Below are 25965 nucleotides of genomic sequence, written 5' to 3'. Positions count from 1 at the left end.
GTTTATCGAACGTCAAGACTTTCACTGCTACCCCCCCCCTGCCGCCAACGCCGTCTGCTCGCTTTCCCGCCGGCCGGCAGCACCGCGACGCCACCCACCCTCCCCTTTCGCCCGTGGCCCATTCACGCAACTTTCTCCGTCGGAGCCGTAACTTCGACGGTTCAACCACCACAACCACGAGGCCATCCCCTCCAGCCAGGGCGAGGCTAGACGATTTCCTTGCAACCGTTTCCTTCTACCGCCCCCTTCAATCCCGCACGCCGCACAGTGGGCCGGATTTAAAATTTGAAGCCTTTTGGGTCTTTTTTTTTAAGATATAGGAATAAAATTTGCGCTAAATATAGGAAGAAATTATTCCTTTCTAATGATGTGTAATTTAATATTTTTTACATTTATTTATTTATGTATTTTTCAATTTTTTTAAGTTATTTGTGATAGAAAAATTAATTCTGTTTATTTGGTACCTTATTTAATGCCCTTTCCAGTAGTTTAAATGGAATGCTCGGGAAACTTTTCGTTTCCAAGTTATAAGCAAAAGTCGAATAATAAATTAATGCAGCCAAATAGCGTTTTGTTTAAATTAAAGACCAATTTTTTGCGCTAAACATCATCTTCTATTAGTAATTAATGTAAATGATGTGTTGAAAAATAATTCTGCATATAGAGAGGAAATTTTCGATATTTTTTTAATTTTTTCCATTTAAATTACTGAAAAGAGCATTAAATAAGGTACCAAATAAACAGAATTAATTATTTTTCTATCACAAGTAAGTTAAACAAAATTGAAAAATAAATAAATAAATAAATCTAAAAAATATTAAATTATACATCATTAGAAAGGAATAATTTCTTCCTATTTTTTGGCGCAAATTTCATTCCGATATCATAAAAAAAGACCCAATAGGCGCCAAACTTTAAATTCGGCCCACTGCGCCGAGCAGACGAGGGGTGGCAAGCCCCTTGTCCTTTTGTTATTGAATGACCGACACAATTTCGTCGCAGACGCGAGACCGGGGATCCTGTGGGCGCCGAACAGGATCCGCGGAAGGATTCCTTCATCCCCCAGAGAAAGGAAAATACGCTCCATCTCCCCCGATCCTTTCGAGGGCGAGAGAATGTTCTAGCTACCTCCGTAGACGCAGCGTCGCGTTGGAGTTGATCTCTTTTATAGGATCTTCTTATACGGGGCGGGAGATTGGAGGGTGTTTTGTGAATCGAAGAGGCGGTTGGAGACTAAAATAGCGGAAGCCGCGACGGAAAAAGGGAGGAGCATTTGTTGGGAGGAACATAAATCTAGAGAAAATCGATCGCACTCGGCAAGTGGGACGTTACGATTCGTTGCGGCGATTACGCGCATTTTTTCCCCCCATTAATGCGTGAAGACGTTCGACGGAGCGGGGAGCGCGTGGGTGGAAGCGGTTTCTTGATAAAATTCTCCCCTATTCTGCCACGGGGGCGGGCGCGAGGGTTCGAAGTCTAGACGGCACCCTCTCGCGCCCCTTGTTCGACCGCCCCCGGCGTTTCGTGCCGTCGCGAAAGCAAAGCCCGCTATGAAATAACGTTATATACGCCGTCTGGACCGTTCCGAGCTCTTTCTCAGCCGTCGACGCGATCGTCCGCGATGGGATCTGCGATAGGATCACGACGATAATCGTCCGCGGCAAGTGGCCCTTCGACGTCGAGATTCGAAAGTCAAACCCACGGAAACGAGTGCAAAGTAGTAGAGTCCTAAAGATACGAGCATGCTCCGAGTAACTCGAGACGTTAAATGCCGAAAACGTTCAGCCTCGGTTCGCAGGGCGTTGGTAGGAGGTCGCGGGCTGGCCGTACGATCGATCTACCGCGGCCTTGTCCCGGCCAAATCCATCGATATCAGCCTTCGAATCGGAAGCAGGCTAATCCGGAGACGTCGGCCAGGCTGGCCTCCTCGAGAGGCGGAGAGCCCACGGGGAAAGTGTCCTCGAGAGATCTATTACCCCCTACGTGCTCTTTGTCCACTCTCTTCTCCTCCTACTCCTAATGGACGAGCTCCTCCGGGGTCGATTTCTCATGAAATTCCCTTTATTCCACCCGTCAGCCTCCGCGCCAGGCCCTTTCGACTTTTAATTCTACCCCCTGCTCGTATCACACCTTCCTCAAGGACGTCCCTTTCCGAAGGACACACTCGCCATTCCTCTTTCAATATCCACACGGCCAGAGGATAATCTCCGCGGATGATTGGTTCCCATCCTTGTTATCCCGATAGCGGATAATCTCGATTCCGACGGGCTTATGGCGCTCGACGGTAATCTGTCGAGGCGAGATAGGACGGGGGGAAAAAAAGAACGGCGACCATGGTGTTTTCGAATCGACGAAGGTCGTCTGCCCTCGCGATCGATCCCCGGCACCTTCGGGGCTCGCGTAACCCGTTCGGAGTTCAAAATCCTGCCGCGACTGCGAAAACCTTTTGTTTCTTGTTCGTCGACCTTTCCACACCTTCCTGCGTGTCGCCGTAAAACCGAGTCCCATTCGACTTGCACGATGGCGTGTCGCGTTTCCCACCCTCTCTATTCAAGGGGCTGCTCCCCGGGATTCCTGGCCGACTGATAAACTCTCGACGGCGCGCGGCAACGAAAACCGGTGCAAGGTGAACGTCCCAATTTCTGCTCATTTAAGAGGTTACTCGTCAGAAAGGGGGTGTAAAAAAATGGTTTCTGATCAAAGTTTGCAGAGCAATTGATTAATTCTTTAGTAATAAATCAACCAGTCGAAAACTATTTAAGAAAGATATTTCAAGATGTTTAACTACTAGTAGTTTGTAATTAAATATAATGCTTCAAATGTTCGTATTTCTGCTCACATAATATGTTGCCTTTTCAGGTTAAAATAAGTTACATCTTTTATGGAGATGTTTTATAACACAAGAGTAAAGCATAAAATAATGATAAACAGAAAATAAAATGCCTTCGAATAGAAATAGAGGTTACAGCATATATTGAATTGTGAGGTTGTTGCTAAAATTTTGGCGAGTAGAAAATGCGGACACGACGGTGATTCACTTGACCCTAAACCTAATCACCTGTTGTCTACTTAAAATAATAAAAAATAGTCAAAAAATCTACATCCAGAGCACATTACGGTATCTGTTTCTGTTATTAAATAAGAACTTCTACTGCAAAAACTATTTTCGGCCCAATTATCGAATACCAATAGTGACCCTGTTCCTTATCACAACCAGTTAAAACACGGTCGAAAAATCATGAGTCTCTCATTTTAAAAATTTTTCGTTGCTTATGCTGCACTTTGATTAGCCCCAAGCTCGCGCAACACTCGCGTAAATGTTCAAATAATTTAGAATTATTCTGTTGCAACTATGGTGCAAACGTGACGCTTATAATAATAAGAAAAATAGGAAATGAGCAGAAATGGGGGCACGAGCAGAAATTGGGACATTCACCTTATCGATTGATTAAAAAACGGTAAGGGAAGGAGCGCACGGCCATGGAATTTTAACCAGCGACCCTCTCCTCCCTCCGCTCTCGATCTCTTCTGCCCTCGGCAGCCCCGAATCGTCCCTCGAAAATCCACTTACCCTCGCGTAATCGATTATGACGCATCACTAGAAGTCAAGCGGACGGCTCACCGGGGGTGGCCCAACCATTCGACGTACAAGAGTTCGGGGAAAGGACGAGCGCAGGTGGAGGAGGGAGGATGTCACGGCGTGATTGTTCCGCAAGGATGACACCAATCACGGATAAATACGCGTCGACGGTATGCGGCACACCTTGGTCAGCCAAGTCGAGCTGATCGACGTGTGGGTGACTCTCTCAGGCGTAGAAGGGTAACGCTGTCGGCTCGAGCGACGTAGAATCGGTAGATTCTCATTCCGCTCGCATTTCCTAAAAATGTAGGAAAGTACGGGGCAGAAGTGGAGGGGAATAAGGACCACTCGGAGCTGCGGGAGAATCGCTAGGGCCTCGAGTGACGCGGCAAAGTTGACGGTTCGTTCGGGACAATTGACCTGAGGCCAGTCTCTCGAGCTTTCTCGAGTGTCCGGCGAAAGCCACGGACGTGTTGCGGAGTACACCGAGACAAGGTGACACGTAAGGTACGCGAAGTGCTGGGGGTGAATCGATAAGGTCGCACCAGACGACCTTCGAGGATCAGCTCGGCTCGAGGGGTGTACAACCCCCGAATCCCAGCCGTGATAAAGCACGTAACGCGTCGCGTCATCCTTTCTTCTTATCGAACGGCCGTTCGTAAAAAAGGAACGCCTTTGGGTTGTATATTCGACTTTCAATCGCCCATGAACTTCGAAATTGGTCAGGTGAACTGTTCGGAGCTCACGGCAGCAGAAAGTTTTCTAGCCACAATAAGACAACTCCGACCCAGGCCCCCTTTCGAGTTTAAATCACCGTCTTATAAACTACCATGAGTGAGGCAAATCGATGTCTCACTGACATTAACGTGTTCTCGGTCTCTCTTAATAGGTACCTCCCGAAATTTATTGCACAGTCAATTTGCCGCGCGACTATCACCTGCGTAGATGCGTTTAGAGTATATTAAGTTCCTCAGACCGCATTATTCTGCCTTTTCAACTTTTTACATTTCTCTGTATTTTAAAGTGTTTCTCGTCGATAATAATAATTGGTGGGAAGATGCCAATCAACCATAACTAATAGGTTATCCAGTAGATGCTAAAATCGTACGAGTTCTTTGGTCGCGTCCGTTACTAAAACAGCTTACTTGGCATTTGTTGTTATAGTAATAATAATGATAATAAAATTCCCGTAAGAATTTCCCAGCCGGGTTCACCGCGAGTGTTTTCTATATCGCAGGAGCAAAGTAACGAGAAAGTAGCCATTATAGAATATAGACGCATCTCGATCGCGTTACGGTGGCGAAAGTACACAGGCGCTTCCACCACGTTTCTTTCGTCCCCGAAAGTGGGTCACGAATTTTTTCTACGCCATTACCTCCGCCGACCGACCCGCCCCAGCCATCCGTCCTGCCCTACCCCACAACGCAACCCCCTTAGCTCCCCCACGTCTGCGTGCTGTCCATCGATCTCTCCTCCCCCGACGGACAGGCTCCGCTGACAGTCAAAATATCATCCCGTTCCCGCAGCAATGGCAAAAGAACTCCGCGGCACTCGATTAAACATAGGCCACCCCTTTAAACAACGGAGTTTAAAAGCTCTCCTAAATTACCACCGCGCACAGGTTCCCACGTCCAACGAGCGAATCGATTCATCCCTCCTCCGGACACTCAGCGCTCTTTTACGTCTCGCCGAGGGCAGAAGCGACGCAAAAGGTGGCGTGCTACATGGAAACGCCGTCTCTCTCACCACCCTGTCCTACCTCACTGGACAACCCTCCGATTCCGCAGATCGGAGCGCGCTGGCCAGACGAGAGCAGAGGAGCAAAAGGAGAGGCTCTCGAACAGGTTTCCACGTTCCCTCTCGCTTCCCTGTCTTCCGGAGGTGAACCAGCGCCGTGTGTATTTAAAGACGCCTGCAAAAGCCGCGCGTCCGGTCGGCGAGCTTCGACGTCCAGCCGATTCGCTCGCCTCGGATCGGGACGAATCGGAAGGCGATAAAGCGTATCTCTCGTTGGTTTCGAGGAACGACGACCACCAGGTGGACAGAAAGCGCGGCCTCCGCGAAACTGTGCCATTTCTTGCGACTTTTCTCCGCGGCGATCTAGCGATTCCTTCGTCGTCTCTTCGTTTTTCCTCGACTTCCATCTTCCGGTTGTACCTACATACTCGGAGGGCCGCTCCACTCCGCGTTTGCGTGCAGATTAAATTCTGAGAATAAGGTTAAGGTTACAGCTGTTTCGGTTCACGCCTCGAGCGCGGCTGAATTAGCGAGGATCGTTGGAGCGCGCTGGTGCTCCGGCGTAGCAAATAATCTCTGCCTCTCGTGGACGGTACGCTGGCTGGAGGGACACGCGTCGAGAGCTCCGTCCAGTTCATTTAACGCAGCGGCCTGTTTCAGCGAAGGGAGAAGCGGCCGGGACTCGTGGATCTTCGTCCACCTGTGTCGCGAAATTATCTTGCATCCGAGGCTAATGAAATAAATCGATGGGATCGCGTGTACCGTTGTCATCTTCCCCGAACCGCTGCATTATTGATGAGCCCGCGAAGGAGGGTCGCCGCAACTTTCGTTATTAGCTGCTAGAGCATGATTCGTCATCGTCGACGCGTCGACGGCTGGAAACTTTTCACCGCCCCGTCCCCAGTCTTCGTACGCTCGTCACTATTTTTTTTTTGTGTGTTTCTTTACTTTCAAGCGATCCTGGTTGGACAACTGTCCGCAGTTGGGAGCGATGCGTGCAACTCGGAAACTACGCCGCGAGCGGGCAACCGCACGAACTTCCGCGACGCGGTGAAACTTGCATGAGCCCTCGACGGGGGTTGGCCAGGGATGATAAAGCGGGGCGCAGCCGGTTGTTACGGTCTTACACCCGAATTAGCATGTCTGAGCGAGTCTCGATCGTTACTAATACATCGGCTCCCTTTAAAAGGGAGAAAAACGAACGTCGCGGGTCCTAGACAGTCGTTCCCGTCGCCTCCAGCGTCTGGGTTCGATCGGGCGAGGTCCGCGCGCTTCCGAGATCGTCGGACGAGGAAACCTCTGTCCGCGGGAAGATTTCGCACGATCCAGCGCCAAAGGAGGCTCGAGTCCGTCCGAAGAAGTGGTACGTCGCCAAAGTTCGCAGCGGTTTCGCAAGGTGGAATGCGTGGAGAGTGGAGTAACAGCCCGCGAATGCCTGAGCAGGGACTTTGCGAAAGAGGCTTCTGCGCCGTTATCGTCGTTGGCGAATCGCTGGCCCCGCTCTGCCCCTCGCTATCGAATTCCGTTTCCTCGTGTCGCGAGCGCAATCGAACCTTTGGAAACCACGGATGCCGAGCGTGCTTTAAATCCTCGGCGACGACTCTGCCCACCCCAGTTCCTCAGCGATTTCTCCTCTTTGCCGTCCGAGACGACGCGCGGAGAGGAGGCGATCGTTGCTGGAGTGGATCAGGAGATCCAGGAAACAGACATTTCCCGCCAAAAGATTAATCTTTTAACTCACCCCACCAGAAGCTGCCCTGGATCGCAACCCGCCGACTCCCTCCCCCCCGTCGGGCTAATTATTGGAAAGTCGATTAAACGCCAACTAGGTCGACACAGCGCGATGGTCCGCCGCGAGACCGACGCTCGTCGAAAAATCACGAATCGCGGAAAACGGAAGGGTCTCAACAGCGAATCCGACCGGGTCACCTCAATTCTTAATATTCCTACAATCGACATCGACAGATCCGCTCCCTCCGCCCATCCTCACTCTCCCAACGAACCAGACACCTCTGCAGCTGGCGCGTTCCTGCCTCGCAGAAGATGCGACGCGGGGACCGCGCATGCTGAAAATATCATGGCCCGTTTGGTTATAGCGCCCTGCCGACGATACTTGAACTGTTTCAATGCCTCATTATCGGAGTGTTTCGCGAGCGAAGCGGGCGATCGCGGCTCGACTCGAGGATATTGGTAATTACGTTAATTCCGGGCGGTAAATTGGGAAGAAGCGCGACGATTAGAGACACGTTCTCGGGCTCGTTTGCATGTGTCGGGCTGACAGAGCGTTTCTTTTCTTTGCGACAGGTAGAGGGTAGATGGAAGATGATTAGCGGTCGGATCGATGCTCCCTGTTTCAAATTTGGATCCCTCGGTTGCTCCGACAGACTAATGCCTATATCTGCTACTCGAATCTAGTTCACCTGGGATCTCTTTCGGTGCAATGCTCCGAGATCGAGGGAACGGTAAGGAAGAGTCCCGATGCGGGACGAAATTTCTTCGAAACAGCAGCTCCCACGCTCGGTATAAAATTGTGCGGGAATAGAGAATTCAGTGGTCGGGTTGACAACAGCTGATAGCTGTGCCTCGGATTTTGCACTCTTCTACTTTTACACGTACTAACTACTTTTCTCTTTCTTGTCTTCTGGCGTATTCTCTTTCGTAATGTTTACGGCGCAATAAAGAATATTCATTATTATTCAGAATACTGATAGGAAGGCAGGGCACAGTCGATACGGCGACAAAATCGGAGTATCGTAACGTTGCGCCACCGGAAGGCGTTACGTTATCAGATTTCTTAGGGGACATTCCACGCGAACTCGGACAGATTTCGGAGCAAGTTTTCGTAGATTGCTGAAATTTGAATATGTTGTATTCGAATATGTGAATTTCGAAAAATCCTTTGAGGTACGTTTAAATATCACTAAAGACTACAACGTATACAAATTTCAGCAATCTACGAAAACTTACTCCGCAATCTGTCCGAGTTCGCGTGGAATGTCCCTTAGGAGAGCAACGATCCCGCGGCGATAGTCCAGCTAACCGCGACGCGGTGGAAACGAGACCGAGAACGATACTCGCAGACAACGCGAGAGGGAGCACGAATTATCCGTGCAGATCGAAGGGACATGCAGTTGGTAAATCGGTAACGAAATAAGCGCTCGTTCGTTTCCAACGAGTAGGCTAGCGCCAGGGGGTCAACGCTCAGATAATCGACCTCTGAACCTTCGTTTCCACGTGACTCAGAATCGACGAAGGAAGTTCCGGTTGCGCGTCCGAGGAATTGAGGGAGTCAGGGGCGCGATCGCGGCTCTGTCGTGGATCAAGACGATATCGATAGCGGCGGAGACGCGCGTGCACAGCTCCCGCGTACGTGAAATCGCCGATAAAGCCTGATAAATAGATTGCGCTTTCCGCTATCGGCATGCAATGCCTGACACGCACTGTGTCAAGGCCCCGCTAGGCGTGCGCGCCCGATGCTAATAGACTCGCACAGCCAGAGGGAGACAGAGATGCCTGTCGAGCGACAGAGAGAGGGAGAGGAACAGAGGGACCGGCTGCCTCTCCTAGCTCGAGAGCCGTTGCTTACTACCGTTTCACTCTCTAAGCTACGTCTAGCCAGGACTGTACACACCGATCGGAGCCTTGTGGATCCCTCGCTCGAAAGACAACACCGATTAGAGCCGGGAATGCGCCTGAAAGCTGAGCTAAGCTACGCTGTGCTAAGTTTTAAAAAAATTAGCTAAAATACATTAGCTTTATGAAACCGCTTTCACCAAAAGATTTTTATCATTCATAGCATAGCCAGACATAGCGCAGCATAGCTTAGCTTTCAGACGGGTTCGCGGCATCAGGACTTGAACGATTGGTCGACGTCGGTGGATATGACCTACCCCGAAATTCAACTTAATACCCTCGCTTAGAAATATACTCCGAACCAATGGCGCACCCAGAGTCGGGTGCTAAGGGGCTATACCACCTCGCAAAGAAGGGATTTGTAAGAAGAAAAGAAAACTGTGTTCTATTCTTTAAATAAATTTGTAAAGATATTTGAATCCGCTCGACTCGGCTTCCCTCAAGATTAAATCCTCGGTGCGCCACTGTTCCGAACAGTGAATTGATTGTAATTCGCGAAGATTTCAAGCGAAACCCTGGATCCCACCCTCCACCCCGGTGAAGCACGAGCAGATATCTCTGAATAACCCTGCGTCGATACATGAAATTTCGCAGGTGGCCCGAGGTGCTGTCCACCGAGGCGCTCTCAGAGGGCGATCGATCAAGTGAACCTAGCCAGAGTGTGGTGGTTTCGCGGTGGTTAGTCACGGCCCTGCATCTGGGTCTAGGCGAGCTCTCGCGAGCGAGTGCAAGTTACCGCGGCTCGGCCGCGCGCGAAAAGGACGGGGCTGACGGTGGCTAGCCGCGAAACAGAGAGAGGAAGCAACCACGGCGAACTGTGTAATCAGTGACGCGCGCGCGATCCACCGCGACCCAATTTGCAAACTTCTTCCTACACGTTGGATCGCATCGCGACGGTTTTTCCAGCGCTAGCGAAACGGCGAACCGGAAGCGCCTTCCTCGCTCCAACCGTTCGATTTTCGCGTCGACGAAAGCCGAGCACGTCGTTCCTCTCCTATTTGCCCGCGGCTCGTCGTCAGGAGCGACGTCCTCCGCGCAAAGTGTCGCGCAGGGACACGCGCCCTCGTCCTGGCCCGACTGTTGCACTTTTCATGAGCTCCGCGACTCTCGCAGACTCGCCAAACACGGAGAACTGCGCGTGCTGCCCGTTTTCGCCGTGTCCTCGGAACAATTCTCCTTCCAACGCTGCTCTTTGCCGTTTTCTCGGCGATACGTGGCAAGAAGCGCGTTCGATCTCTTCCATCCGTGCCTCTCCGAGGGTACATATCTGTAGAGTGTAGGCGAAAAAGGGAACTCGCGATCTTCGGATCCACTGCGTTAACCCATTCCCCCGACTCCCCAAGGAAACTCTCTTCCGTTCTCTACACAACCGAAACTAACGAGGCGCCACCTCTATGCGCCAATATCGCCAACCTAGGCCTTTCCCAAACACTACGTAAATGCCTACGTACCTCCTTCTCTCGCCTCTCGCTATGACCTCTCGGTTTGGGGAAATTTTTAGAACCAAGCTTCCTGCCCCCGTGCACGCGACGCTTATTCCCCCCCGTCAACTGCATCGACCAGTGATATTTGCGGACCAGTGGTCGCCGATGAATATCTCAGCGCGGCTCCTTGACGCGATGGTAATTACCAGATGACAGAACCGAAAAAATTATAGACGATCTCGAAATAGGCGATCGGCACGGTGGAGACGGTGGGGACAGCTTTCCAGGCAATTATACCAGTCCCAGCGACGTCTGATGACCCAATTTGCACCGCCGCCACCCGTCCCCACGTGGACGTCGAAAATAATTCCTACGTAGTACTACGTCGACAGGGGAGGATCGATCGCGGAAGAGGACGAAATCTATCGTCTGCGACGACGTACATACATACGTACATACCTACATGGCAACCGACGAAAATACCCCCGACTGACACTCTCGCGCCAGATAAGAGCCTTCGGAGGAATCAATTTGTTACTAAATTCTTGGGAACCAACCCTCAGAAATTCAGTCTCCAGACGACTTATAACTTTGAAAAATTAACGCCGTCTCTCCCGATCTGTTCCCCGAGGGAACGGTTATCGAGAGGAGATTTGTTTTTTCTCTGACTCACGGGTGGGATCTCTGTCACCCCGGGGGTAGGGGGCGAGCAACGGAGTTGGGGAGACGTGCTTTTCACGTGACAAGCCTCCGAGCGAAAACCTAACGACGCGTGAAGAGCGTTCATTAGTTGCTCCTGCATCGTGACACAACTACTCCCCCGATTTTTTTTCTCGCAGGGGGAGGAGGATTCTCTCGATAAGTTTTTTCGAGGCTCCTTTCGCCCTTGGCCTGTCTCTCGGCGCACAGATGGCTACGAGAGGGTGCAGCAGGGTGCCAGGTTAATGGCAGAACCTGGGATCGTCGGAGTAACGGGCGATTTCCGGTACACGAGGGCCCCAGGATTTTGAACGTCATCTCCCGAGAAGATACCCCGAGGCCGAATGTGGGTCGAATCGTGGGAATAAATTATCATCGGGAATTAGTAGCGAGACGTTGACCGATAAGGTCGGACCTTTCTCCCCCGTTAAATTACCGTCTCCCATTCGACGACCTCTCCTAATTGCGCGGAATCACCAGCAGAGGCTTCGATCCTTCCCGGTGTGCCAGCAAAAAATTGATTAACCCGAATACGCTGCACGAGTTCAACCTACTTTTCAGCGCGCTTTCCCTCTCCGGCTGACAGCGTGTTTGCTTCGCGCAACATGTTTGCCCCGGTCGCTTTTCTAAGCACGGGGAGCTGTTCCTCGAGACCGAACCGTTGCACGGTGGGGAAATTTTGCGATTTTATGGCCAGAACTACAAAAATAAATTTTTCAATTCGACAAAATAAATGCGGATGTCAATTGAAGAAGTAATATGAGCATCAATTGCCTCGAATTTTACTGTTAAATGTTTTAATACAAAGCTCGTGTAGACTCTCAAATATTTATATTCATGTGAGGTTAGAACGATCGCAATGAATTAATCTAGATTTTCGAGTTACTTCTAACAGTTATATTGTATTATCCAAAGTTCCGAAAATAATTTGAAGGCATGGATTCAATTTCTGATGGTGCGTGAGATATCTTTTTGTCCTCAAAATAATTATGTTTCTGTTTTTAATACGTAATTTATACAATTTTGAAAGTAGTGTTTTAGAAATAACCTTTTCATATAAGAATCAAATTCCAAATATATGCTGTAGAAACGGCAAAATTATTTGTTGCATTATATCCTTGGTACATGATGCCTACTACTGTACACAAAATTTTAATTCATGGTCCTCGCATAATCGAAAATGCTGTCCTTCCAATTTTCTCGAAAATGCTCAAGGGAAAAAACTATGGAGGATGTTTTCAATTGGCTTCTACTATCGTCAGATCCATTAATTAGTAATCTAAGAAAACTTCCCGACAAGAAATTAAAAAGCTTGTCACCAGAAGCTATAACCCTTCTTCTATGCCCTGTTGCACTGTATAAATGTAAATAATAATAAAATCTTTATCCTTCGTAATTTTTGTAAGTGTTGTTTGTTGTTAAAAATGCCGAATTTTATATATTAAAAATAAGTTTTCAGGCGTTGACCACAAAAATGGATATAGTGCTGCAATTGACATTAGCATTAATTTTGTCAAATTCAAAAATCTCATTTTTATGGCCTCGGCCATAAAATCGCAAAATTTCCCCACTGTGCGTTGAAAGAAGCGGGCCGCTGGGTGGATCAAAGCCAAAGCGAAACCGGGATCAATCGCGGAGCAATGACTTCGTGCAACTCCGAGGATTAAACACTTTAAGTACCCTATTCTTTTGAATATCGAGGGGTGGTCCTGGATTCTAGCAGCCTGTTGAATATGCAATTCCGGTTCGTAGGAAAATCCACGGGGAGACGGAGAAATCGTGGAAGAGGAGGAGCGAGGGAATGACGGAAGAGCGTGATTTATTTGATCGACGAGTGGCAGCGCGGTCTCGGCGAGCGCGAGGAATTTCAAGGTGTAGAACTTGGAATCTAGATCGCAGGCAACCCTCGCTGGGCGGCCCTTCAAGGGCGCGTGTAAGTCCCATGACGGGGGCATAGGTTCTTCCTGGGCGAAGCAAGTGCGTACGCGTTAACGCGCGATCGTGACACGAAGCAGACTTCCGTTCCGTGTATTCATCTCTTCCGATGGTTTCCCTCGCTCTCATATCCGACCAGCTTTTCCTTTTCGTCGCGATACCCATCGGAACGAGGCTGTGCATTTAATTAGAGGCCGCGCCCGCTGCCATCCTGGCTCCACTCCAGCACCCGCAAAATCGTCACCGGGGTTCGACGAGCACGTCGGAATTCCGTATCGACCGTTTCCCTCGCCGTCTGTGCTCCTTTCCCGCCGAGCCCTCCAAATATCTTCAGATTCTCCTTGCTTTACCCATTAGCTGATCTAGATAGTTACTTAATAGTGCAGCGAGCACTTCGCCCAAAGAGATCGAAAGAAAGGAGTCGCGAGTAATAATTCGAGGGCCATTAGCGAGCGATCTCCCCGGCGATTATCTACGTCGCGAATCGGCGTCCACGATTTATTCACGACGATCAGTCGCCTAATCCCCGACCGTCAGTTATTCGCGGAGCTCGCTAAATAATTTCCCACTGATCCATCGGTAGTTTACCGCGACCGAAATACTCGGAGGAGAGTCTTCTGTCCGTTCTCGCGGAGGATTTTAGTATTAATTAGCCAGCCGGATCGTTGCCAGATGAAGCCAGGCGTTTCCAAAAGCGAGATCCTCCTTTCTTAGCCGCGGCTCTTAAATACCGATTGGTCCCGAACGATCCGGACTTAGCGCGACGGACGACCGCTTCAGCGGCTGGCAGGGCAGATAACCGAGGGGGACAGTCGAATTCTTCCGCCGGCACTTTTATTGTAATTCTAATACCTCGGCCAGAGAGGCTGGCTGGCTGCGAGAGGATTCTTTTATCTGCGCGGAATTGCGAGCCCGTCCTGACGTTGATTTATAGATGAGACATTACGCAAGCTCGACGTTATCACCGTGGCCGCAGAGTGGAGACACGAAGAGGAATAGAGAAGAGAGAGAGTAGCCTTTTCCTCCGTGCGCGCTTTCGTAAAATTAATGGCCGTTCGTCCATGCTATCGGGCCGCTCGACAGCAATAAAGGATTCAGGAGCGAGCGCTGTGGTTTTTCGCGCGGGGCCTCGACCCGATTAGAAAGCATCCCGGAACGAGCTCGATCGCGCCTTTTCCGGGAACGCATGTGTGTAACAGCCCCGACTGACTGTTTGGCAATCGTGGAACGGTCCTCAGGGTCGCGTGCCTCTTATGGAAAGCTACGGCTCTACGTGGGCGTGACAGACGAATCCACGGTGACCCGTGTGCTCGCGATATGCACGAGTTACGGCGCTGCAACGGCCAAGGGAAAGCTCGGCTTCCGGAATTCCTGGGCGCACCGTTTACTCTTGCCTTTCGTCAGGGAGTCCAAATAGTATCGCTCCGAGCACCATGTATAACTTCAAACCTAACGTTACGCTGCTGCTCGCATCGAGAGTTAGAACGGTCTTATTAATTTACCGTCGATCTTCGCGGTACATTTGAATTTACATTACTAACATAAACGCTATAGGATAGACTTCACAATTACTGCTAGCGTCCCTGTTACTGCCACTTCGTTTATTTTACTTAATAAAAACGCAATTTATAAGGAATAGTGTACAGAAAAATTTATTATAAAATTGAAACTGTTCTTCTTCTTATTGCACACTATTCTTTACACACCGCGTTTTCTTTAAGAGGTAATGCCACTGTAGAGCAAGGAAAGGCAGCCTGAATTTAAGAATTTTTTATGCGAGTGTAGTGAATGGAATACAAAATTTGTTCGAAGGAGTCTATTGTACATACCTTGAAGTATGATCACAATTTTTTAAAAAAAAATTTAATACCAAATGGCCGTCTAAAATCGAGAGACTTTCGGATACATATGCACAACTTCCGAAGAACAATAGTTTTTTAACTGAAACTTTTTTTTTAAGTAGTTCATAATACTATGTAAAGATAGTAAAAAAACAGGAAATCTTCATCAAGCCGTTGACTTGTAAGAAAATCCACAAAATGTACACATTTTCGGAGAGTTCAAACGGATATACCCCCTTAATTAAAAGAAATGAAGTGGCAGTAATTAGGACATCTACCCCGGATAATAAGCTGTGTTATCGCAGTTCTGCAGTATTCATTGATATCGGCCCCCCAATTCCGCTCGAATGGAATTCAAATTCCAGGCAGATCTCCGGCGACGGGTCAGGGATGAAAGTCGGCAGAAATCGCAGCGATAGGTGCCAGCGGTATCGTGGACGGTGGTCGGCCAAGGGAATCGATACGTCCCACGTAGCGAGACCGATCACCTTCTCCGCGTATCATATCCTGAACGGTGCATTCTTGGAGGAAGATGTCATCCGCGGCGGCCTAACAATAAAGGCCGACGATTCCGCGGCGGTATCTGGGCGCTGGAACGGCCGGCGATCACCGGGCGCGGGCTGTGTTCGCGACCGTTCCAGCCAGAGAATTTCCGCGGCTCGACTTCCTGCACGCGCGTGCACGCCTCTCCCGTCTCTTATTTACTCTCGATCCCAGCGGGCGCGCAGAGAGTGCGAAGGGCGAAAGGGGGAGAGTGGTCTGGGGCATTAAGCGACACGGAATTTCGTCTCGAGCAGCGGCGGCACGGCGTAGAACACCGTGTCTCCGTCGTGGGGTTCGTCGTGGTTCGCGAGAGCTCCTCTCCTCGCCGCGGTGGAGGCTCGCTCGCTCACTCGCTCGCGCGGGCACACACGTGCGCGTGTATTTACACGCGGAGACAGGGCTCACAGGTTAGCCTCGGCCCACATTGGCATAACACTTTCACTGACGTAACACTTCACTCTAAAGTGTTGCGTTGCCATACACGTATCCCTCCCTGCCCTCCCCGGCCGCCGTGATACTTACCGATGGGAATGATGCCCTCGCAACCGGCCTATCGATACGGCTTTCCAGAAAACTCTCCGCGATTACCGCCTATTTACCGTCCCATGGGTTCCATTTGCGATCGGACACCGGGAGAATCTTGAGAAACATCTCGGGATTACGCGCCCGCTAGGTTCTGTGAATACTTCGACAGGATTTCCACGAATCATCGAGGGGAGCAACAAGTGTTTAACAGAAACAAAAGCAACGATCGCCCCGTTTCTACTCCTCTTGGAAGAAGACCGCGGTTAGAAACGGAAACGGAAAGTCTCCTATCTGACTTACTGCCAAGATGCCTCATCCAGCCGGCGCTGTAAATCCAAGCGCGCAACGGAACATTAAACACGGCGATAATACGCGTGTTCCTTCGCGCCGTCGCGGACGCAATCGCTTTGACATTTACATTCACCCGGGACGATCGTCTCCGCGTTCGATCTTCCGCGTAAATCTTCGACGAAAAAAAATTCTGCTCGCTTGGAAAATCCTCGGGACTGTCGTTATCGTGGTCGCGTGAAAAACTCGGGGAACGATGCTCGCCTCCGTTGAATGAGTAATCCCAGGAGCAAGCTTAATGACCTGCTAGATCGGTATTTCCCAACCTTTTTTGAGTCGCGACCCCTTTCTTTATATCATTCAAATAGCCTGCGATCCCCTCCGTAATTTTACTAAGGTAAAAGGAAAAGCATCTTAGAAATCGATACTTCGGAATATAATTCTAATTTAAAAATATTTTAAAAAAAATCAAAAAACCGCGACGATGCTCCAGAAAATACTTCGCCAACCCCCAGTTAGGGAGTGACTGTGCTAGATCGTTCGTTAGATCGAGAAAACTAGAACTGCGACATCGAAGGAAATCTAAATAACTTCTGAAAAGTATATACAATCGAAGGACCTACAGTCCAACGACGGTGGTCCACTGAAACCAGTGAAACGAAGGAAGGCTTGAAGGAACAAGTGTCGCGTCCACCGAAGGACCGCGAGGCCCGAAAATTTCCACTGGTACCTGTGGCCCGCGATTGCACAACAGTGTTCACTTCGCCCCCCACGAGCGGCAAACTTTGAATTTCGTCGGTAAACAGCTACTGGCCGAAATTAATAAGGACGTTTAATTCGGGCGCGGCCCTCGGGACCGTCGCGACTAAGGAGGGCCAGAGGGGAGGGCGCGGCAATTATGACACCGGAAGCATCGCTATTTGCGAAGGCACCTGCCGCGGTTAGATAGCGATCGACGAAGAAGCGGACAGACAGGGGCCGACCGACAGGATCGATCGATCGTTTGGCTGGGTAACCGTAACCCAATTTCAAGCCAATGCGGCGCGGCGGCGATCGAGCCGCGTTCGTGTGCCCCCCCGCCCGTTCGGCGCGCACACATTTTCTACACGGTGTGACTCGTGTAGTATAAGGAAATTCCCGGTCTCGCGAGCCGTGATTCTCTTGCGAAACTGTTTACCTGCCGGCATATGGGATAGGTCCAAGGATAAAGGATTACACGAGCCACTCGGTGGCGTTGCCTCTTAAACCGAGCTCGGCTCCCTCCTTTTTTGTTTGCGTATTTCCCGCCGCTACTGAATTCGATCGGCCTACTTTCGCGGCTATTCTACTCGCGCGCGCGGATTATCTCCGGTCGATTTCGACGATCCAATCGCATCGCACCGAGTAATTAACAGAGAGACGTACGTGGACAGCAGTAGCTCGCGAGAAGAGGTCGCTGTTTCGGGTTAGACGTAGGCACGCACCTACGGAAATTCAGCGAGCGAGCGAGGACAGCGTTCGAGACCGTGGTACCGTTCAATTTCCCGGCCAAACTGCTTCTAATCGCCTTCGACTGATAAGATTACGAGATTAGTTAAGCAGGCCGACAGGAGGCTCATTGTTTCCCCGTAACCGTCCGGACCCTTCCTCGCGCCAGGCTAATTTCCATTGCGAAAAACGACGGCGCAGCGTCGCGGGAAATTGCATGGAAACGTAGGCGAGAAGTCACGAAGCCCCGCGTGCACGCTGCTGCCCGTGGGAATTAAGTTACCGACCCGCGTGTCCTTCGCGCTTAATTATACCGAGCGCGCCGACGCTCGCATTGTCGGCCGCCGCGTGTTTTATTGTTAAACAAAAAGGGAAGGAAGTATTGTATCGACACAATGAATGAAACCTTGGAGGTTTCCGCGCCGGGATAAGGCCTTCCTGGAACGAGATATCAAAACGATGAACCGCGCTCACTTGCTACGTAACTCGAACAAAGATACGTGCGCCTTCGCTTCTGCTCTCGGATAATGCCGCTCGAAAGCCGGCTCAACGAAATCTACCACGTCTCGAGGATTCCTAGCCGCACAGACTGTCCAGAATGTCGAAGCCGCGGGAGATTGCTAGCCGGAAAGAGGACTCCCTCAAAGGGACTGCTAAGGAAGTCTCTAGTGTAAACAGACCCCGCGTGCATCGACTCCTAGAAACGGGGACCAACGATGCACGTGTTCCCCGTTAATACGCTTTAACTACCCTCGCAGGTCCACGCACGCCTCGCCCCTGTGTTATGTTTCCAGAGTTTTTTGTCAACCCTTCTGAAACGATCCTGGAAGCCAGGCACACCTGTCACGACCCTTCGTCTCGACGCTAAGGCTGAGAGAGGACTTTGACGCCCTGCTTGGGTTATGGGAAGATATCTGGGATGCTTGAAGGGGTTTAGTCAGTGGCGGATTTAACGGGCGGCTGATGAGCAGTTGCCGCCTGGATCTCTGCTCAGAAGGCCCTCCCAGAGTCCCATCTTCTAATAAAAATTACTATCTTATCCAAAATCTGTATTTTGTTTTGTTTCCTCTAATTTTCATACCACGCGCGCGTAAATTTATTTATAACTCTGTTATGTATACAGAGTGTCTCAGAACGTTTTCCACTTGGGTTTTTTTTCCCTTAAATCCGCCACTGGGTTTGGTTCCTGCTTTCGTACGTGTCGATTCTGGTCTGAGCTAAGAGAATAACTAATAGATCGAGTGTTTGCGCCGAGCGTTCCACTTGCAACTAGTTCTCTATTTCTGGCAGCCAAATCTAGCCTAGATTCTACCGTAGCTAAGCGATCGGTGTCCCACGATTTTAGCAGTAGGTTTGACACAGAGGACACCGGTGAACAAAGTTTCGAGAACCCCGCGAAAGCATGACTGCAGAGGCACCAGCGGATTTCCAACAGGTGGTTCTCGGCATACGTTTCCCGGGTCAGCTGGACCCGGAAGCCTCCGAAGCTCGGATTTTCGAGTGGCTCTGTAAACCCAAGAAATTAGCGGAACGTCGAGGAACCGTGGGGCAGAGGTGGTCCTCGAGCAAATATTATTCCATGCTTTTTACGGCGGAGAAATCGGAAGGGGGAAGCGTTAGCCGCGAGTTTCACCTCGGCTTCCGGGTCTTTGATTTCAAAAACAATTCTTTCCCCGTGCGGTCCCGTCGGAGGAGAGACCGCGACGACGCTCCGTTTCGTGGAAAAACGACGTTTACTTTCCACGCTCGGAACGTTGATCTACATGGGCGAAACCGATCCCCAGAGAGAGGACAGTGGGGAAAGACGCGCTCGTGAAAGTAGAAAAAAGGCCGTTAAGGGGACGTGGATGCTATGAAAGCGACTTCTAGCTCCCCGTTTGGTCGCCCGGCCGCTGCGCGTTGTTTACGCGTTAATTTAATCCTTTCGCAAGGAAAAGCCACCGTCGATGACTCACCGCGTAGACGTTCGCTGGATCGGGGTAACCTAATCACTACGATCGACCTAAAATCGATTCTCAAAAGCAAACGCAGGATCACCCCCATCGGGTGGCAAGGGATCCTGGCTCCCCCAAAGAAGGGGCTTTGAAAAAAAAGATTGGATTTTATTCTTTAAATAAATTTCTATAATCACAGAGAGAGTTTTATTGAGATTGCATTAAAAATATTTTTATCCGTTCAACTCGGCTCCCCCAAGATTAAATCCTGAGTGCGCCACTGATCACCCGTCTCCTGGTTATGTCGCTTATACCGAGGACCCTAAGCGACGCACAGTGGAGAAATTTTGCGATTTTATGGCCAGAACCACGAAAATAAATTTTTCAATTCGACAAAATAAATGCGAATGTCAATTGAAGAACTAATATGAGCATCAAATGCGTCCAATTTTACTGTTAAATGTTTTAATGCAAAGCTCGCGTAGACTCTGAAATATTTATATTCATGTGAGGTTAGAACGACCGCAAAGAATTAATCTAGATGTTCGAGTTACTTCTAACAGTTATATTGTATTATCCAAAGTTCCGAAAATAATTTGAAGGCATGGATTCAATTCCTGCTGGTGTGTGATATCCTCCCTTTGGAGCCCCTAAATAAGTGTACGCGAAGAGTGAAGCCGGGAGTGAAGCCGTTTCGAAGCCTCCCACGTTTTTAGGCCTCCTTTCAGCGCTGCACGAATTTCCTCGCGGGAAACTACAACAGGTATTTTCCCGTGCGGCGATCGAACGCAGCGCTCGCATCGCCTCGGGAGGGGTTATAGGTAAGGCTGGAGTGCTCGGCAGGGGGCCCTGACCCGATTGCAGAAAATGTCAACACTCTCGTTACGTAGCTGCACTATCGCCGGGCGAAGCGAACGCACGCGCTCGCACGCACGAAAACGCGCACACGCAAAGGGGCACGCACCGTCGGGGCCGGTACGCGCGAACCGGGGGGCGTAGCCGTGGGTGTATGGGTGCGTGAACAGGAGCGCGCGCGTACGCTTCGGTGTCTTTAAAGTGGCCATCTTGACTTCACTTTCAAACGCTGCTATCGGGCTGGAAAGAACGAGCCAGCGAGCAGAACGGAGAGGGAGATAATCGGAGGTGGAGGAGAGAAGGTAAGACGGCGAGAGACCGGGGGAGGGAGGACGCGGTGCGCGTTGTGGCACACAGTGTGGCAATACGAGGAAGCCGATTACCCAACGAGCCCCGGGATCCCTCGAACCCGAGCACCCGTTACACGCGATTCCGCGTAATTCGCCCATTTGCGTGCCACTTCGATTCCATCGCTAGAAATCCCTTACCTTCCCCCACCTCCGTCGATGATTAGACGGAGGGGAACACCGACGGCGGGAAGATTCTAGAACGATTATTAGCAGGCACCGTGCACCTAAGTATACGCATCTTCGGACGGGAAAGGGTTGAATGGAGCATAGATGGTAACTAAGTAGGAAAGCGTGTGCGGGCATGACTCACTAGCGCGCGAGATATCCCTTTCGACGAGCCACTCGAAGAGAGCGTTCGAGATCGGCCACACCAATTACGGGTGTAATCTCTGATCAACGAGCACACGGCCGACAGATCGCGCGTTCTACCGACGGGCGTAACACTTTCGCGTTTTCGAAACACAGGGAGTCGATGGTCGAGGAGGTCGCAGCCTAGGAAAGGGCCCTGGACCGTGGGCCACGTTACTGAAGGAGAAAGAGGAGGACTTGCCGGTGCCGATACGTACGCTCGGATATCGATTCGCAGCACCTGTTTGTTCCTCGGCCGAAGAACAGAGTCGCGCTGCGAGGGGGTCGGGTGAGACAGAGAAGGAGAGAGGGGCAAAGTCGACGCCGGGTCTCGAATCTATTTCCGTGGGGCCCTAACCCGAGTGTCGAGAGACAGAAACCGACCAGGGGGAGAGCGCGCAGACGGAGACAGAGAAAGAGGGGCAGAGGAGAATTTATGTGTTTGGAGAGGGTCAAGGGAACGAGGGTAGCGACAAGTGCAGCGGAGTCGTGCAGCTGGATGCAACAGGGGGTAAAGAACCGCGTAAACCGCGCTCCCTCGTTTGCATTATCAGGGGCGAAACATTATTTGCCGAAAGTATAGATTTCTTTTCCAATCAACTCGCCCAGTTCTGCCTTCCTCCCTCTGTTGTACGACTTCAGCGAATTACTGGACATCCCGTGTTCTCGATTTAAGGGGTTATACCTAGGCGGCCGAAGAGGGGCGAATGTTTGTGAATTTTTTTGGAAAAAGCGGAAGCATATATTCTTACAGAACTTTTTGCAATTAAAAGAGCAACATTTAAAGAACAGTTGGTAATTTTTTCGTAGGAAAATATTTACGTTTATAATAAAGTAACAATCCACATCCAAGAGGACTTTTTAAAAATTTGCTTTTGGACCAGATTATCTAAAATCAAAATACCAAAAAATTTCGTTAATATATTAATGTACCCTCTGATTGACGGAGGGAATTTCTGAAATATTAATTTAAAACAAAATAGCGGCTATTTAAGGTTGAAATCCTGATTTCATCGTGCAAAAACCACGCGAAAAAAATCAGGATTTCAACTTTAAATAGCCGCTATTTTGTTTTAAATTAATATTTCGGAAATTCCCTACGTCAATCAGAGGATGCATTAATATATTAACGAAATCTTTTTTATATTTAGATTTTAGATAATCTGGTTCCGAACGGCAGTGCTCACCGCAAAAGCAAATTTTTAAAAAGGCTTCTTAGATGTGGGTTGTTACTTTATTATAAACGTAAATATTTTTCTACGAAAAAATTACCAAATGTTCTTTAAATGTTGCTCTTTTAACTGCAAAAAGTTCTGTACGAATATATGCTTCCGCTTGTTCCCAAAAAATTCGCAAACATTCGCCTATTTTCGGCCGCCTGACTAGGTATAACCCCTCAAAGAAAGAAGTAGGTTAAAGCGTCGTGGGAATCGAACTATACGCCGTTTTTCGCGGGTTCGTTGGTCGCGTCGCCCAGGGTAACGACGTGAAAATCCACTTTTCGTCGGTTACGCAGGATGCACACGGCGAAAGTGATGCGTGCCGAAGAGACGAGACGGAGCGAGCAAAAGTGCACGCGAGAGCGTAGTGTGCGAGTTCTTTTCTCTTCTGCGACTAAGGAGTTCACTGGGTGACACGGTGGTTCACGGACGCGAACCCAGAATTCGTTTGCACCGACGAAGCCGATTGTGCGTCGAGCCTGGCGATACAATGCGAGAGCGCGCGGCCGCGGCGACGGTAACGAGGCTCCGTGGATATTCTTAACGGAGATCGATCGGCTGAGATGTACGACGGAAATGAGCCGCCGACCGTGCGAATCGTTACCCCGCGGCAACTGGGTCACCGGCGCTCGCCGGCGAATTGTCACATTTCGGTCGATATTCCCCTGGAAGCGCGCTCTAATCTGTGTTTATAATAGTTTTGCTAGAAAGTTCGGTTTCTCACTTTCCAACCGCTTTCTAAAAATGTGAAAAGAACAACGGCGAGCACCCATTCCGTTCTAACCGATTCGCGTTCTAACGGCACGTAATTGGCCGTCGCGGGGCTCTCTGCGGTCGGGGTCCCCCGTGTTTACCGCGGGCCGCTCGGGCTCTCGGCGAAAATCACGTACCGACGATATTTGCGCTCCGCCGTCCGGCGCCCGCAAAAAAGTGGAACGAATAAACACCGAGGCTCGGGGAGAGCTTTCGAGCCTCTCTCTGATAACGAAATCACCAACAGGCGAAACGAGAGCGACCCATTGTTGGAAATATTGCGGTCCGCCATTGTTATCGAATCAATATCCCGGAGACCTGTCCCTCCTTCTTCGGAGGCTCGCAACTTTTCATCGTTATCGTCCAACATTGACAGACAGAAAGACCCATCCGCCCCTTTGATCGTTTTAAATGCTCGGGTTAAAGGCTAAGCGTCTCACGCGGCCTACAAAAGGTCGTTACCACTTAAACCGTCTTAGCGCGCACGTTACGCGCGTGTATATGTAAGCCAGCGAGCTGGCGAGCGCCTGTGCCCGAGTATCGGAGCGAGGACGCTTCGGCAGGTACAGCACACAACTGCTCCGCGTTATAGAGCACGATAGCTGCGTGGTATAAGACGCGCGAGGCGGCGTCGTATTTGCGCCGCGGGTACGCGCTAAGGTCACGTAAATACACGCTCTTCCTCGACGGTCGTTGCACGCACCACCGTCTGGGCGGGGAACCCGAAAACAATCACGAAACCGTGTGCGCGCGTAGTACGGTGGTTACGACACAGCTGTAAATTGTAAGAATTGGGCCACCGGCTGCGCACACGCTCGCCTGGTCCGTGCGTGCACGCCGCGGTTGCACACACGCGCGCCCCAGCTCGCTGCTTTTTTTCCCCGTCGACACAAGAACGCAGGCGCAATTATTGCTAACGCGGATGTCTGGTCGCGATTCGCGGGGCCTTGGCCGGTTTCCCTTTCGGAGTAGCGAATCGACATTGCTCGAATGCCGAGAGTAGTACCAGATTGGGGCAAGTGGAGCCCTCGGTACGCGCTCGCGCGCTCTTATCGACGTAGGATACAAGCTCCGTGGTAAGGACAGTATTAAGACAGTAATTTCTACTGTACCGGCGGAGTGGTGTTTGCTATGGTCGCAAACCATAGACTATTCTATACCTAGTCTGTGGTGAAAGGTCTATTCTATACCTAGTCTGTGGTAAGGACGTATTAAGACAGTAATTTCTACTGTACCAACGCAGTAGTGTTAGCTATGGTAACCCCCGAGTGAGGATAATTAGTCGCTGTAAGTAAATAGATCGCCTGCGATAACATGTACCGTCGGTAACGTAGAGTATACGAGTGACCTGTCTAAGGTACAAAAGGAACCAGTTGATCGAAAGTCTGTGCAATCCTACCTTTGCTGGTTTCTGGCTGGATACTCTCCGTCTTGATTTCCGCCCTCGTTGCGTAGGGGATGGAGGTCGGAGATGCCTGCGACGAAGGAGCTGCTAACTTTTCTGTCGCAGAGGAAAACGATACATGAACGATCTTGCAGATGCTGGATGCCACTTGATCCGTGACGCACTACTCACCCGCTAATAAAGGATTGGCCGCCGCGATATTGTACCTCTGCCGTCTACAGGAGGATGTTACGGAAGTGGTGGTGGACGTGGGCTGACTTGCCTCGGCCAAATCGGCCTGCAGTTCTCGGAGGAACGTGTCCAGCGTGTCAAAGGGTTCCTCCCCTGTGACACCGGCCATTCCTTCGCCCTCTTCCGCCGGCATGTTCGGAGCGGCCGGCGTCCCCACTAGGGCGCTCAATTCCATCGGGGAGAATTCTACTGACTGCCCTGTGCTGCTCTCCTAGTAAGACACAACAGTGAATGTTTACCGAGCCGAGGTCTTTCCCCACGAGCGTATTAATTAATCTCGGAACGGAACCAACCTGGAGACACTGCGTCAAGTCGACCATCTTGCCGTCATTGTCAGGGCACCAGAGCAGCTCGTCGTCTATGAAGGGCATGTTTGACTCCTCCTTGGGCACGAGGGTGGAGGTTAGCGTGAGCGTTTGCGATACGGGGACCGGCATTGGGACCCGTACCCTGCGGTGGGGCCTCTCTAGCCACCCCCGCGCTTTCTAACATCCAAAACCACCTCTCAACCGTCCCCGCTCTTCGTCTCCTTCTTTTTCTGCGCAGCAGAAAATCCGCTTCGATCCTACGCGCTGCTCCGCTTCCCCTGAAACACAACACGCACATGGTTCGTTATGGACGGGGATGGCGAGTCTCTCGACGCGTAGCATGTTCGAAAATTACTTTCTCCCGTTACACGGAACGAACGGGTTCCTAGGGCGGCCATTTTGCGATCTACGGACAAATACGCCTGGTTCGTCGATAATCGAGAAACGGTTCCAATTCGATCTAATCACGGGATACCGATCGATGGTCGCCGGACGGTCGACGATGCGCGGAACACCGATTGCAATGATCAACGAGCTAATGTCATGCAGCGTACGCGGCGTGTAACGGGGGAGCTGGTAGCGCTGGCATTTCCATGAAAGTGAAAACACCGAGTGAAAACTTTCTTTCTGGCTCGTAGGTTGTTTCACTTCCTGTGCGCGTAACCTCACTCTCCTGCCCGCCGCTTGCATTTCTATGCAGCTTCTACGCGCCGCTGTCTTTACGTAATCCACAGCCGCGAAAGAAAGTTTCTATCGTTCCGAAGAGGTTAACATCCTCTAGGCTCTCTACCTATTCGAGTATCGCTCGCTGGTAAATGCGATCGAGAACCGCAACGATTTCCCTATCGACTATGACGCAGAGGGCGATTTTAATCACCCTTTAGTCTAA

The 25965-nt window shown here is 50.4% G+C and overlaps 1 protein-coding gene across 4 annotated transcripts in view; it reads right to left on the bottom strand.

Moving 5' to 3' along the window:
• Eip74ef (Ecdysone-induced protein E74) overlaps positions 1 to 25965 on the bottom strand; it is a 158378-nt gene that overhangs the window by 84207 nt on the left and 48206 nt on the right. For all 4 annotated transcript variants that reach the window (XM_076817643.1, XM_076817644.1, XM_076817646.1 and 1 more), the window contains exons 2-4: positions 25062 to 25354; positions 24709 to 24979; positions 24532 to 24633 (exon numbers count right to left, since the gene is read on the bottom strand). In XM_076817643.1, coding sequence (XP_076673758.1) covers positions 24532 to 24633; positions 24709 to 24979; positions 25062 to 25205 — 517 coding nt within the window. In that variant the 5' untranslated portion in view covers positions 25206 to 25354. The remainder of the gene's footprint in view (positions 1 to 24531; positions 24634 to 24708; positions 24980 to 25061; positions 25355 to 25965) is intronic.

Source organism: Andrena cerasifolii, chromosome 8 (genome assembly GCF_050908995.1).
Source record: "Andrena cerasifolii isolate SP2316 chromosome 8, iyAndCera1_principal, whole genome shotgun sequence".
NCBI classification, from domain to species: domain Eukaryota; kingdom Metazoa; phylum Arthropoda; class Insecta; order Hymenoptera; family Andrenidae; genus Andrena; species Andrena cerasifolii.
Note: the sequence above shows the minus strand (reverse complement) of the source record. Positions and strands in the feature narration are given on the sequence as shown.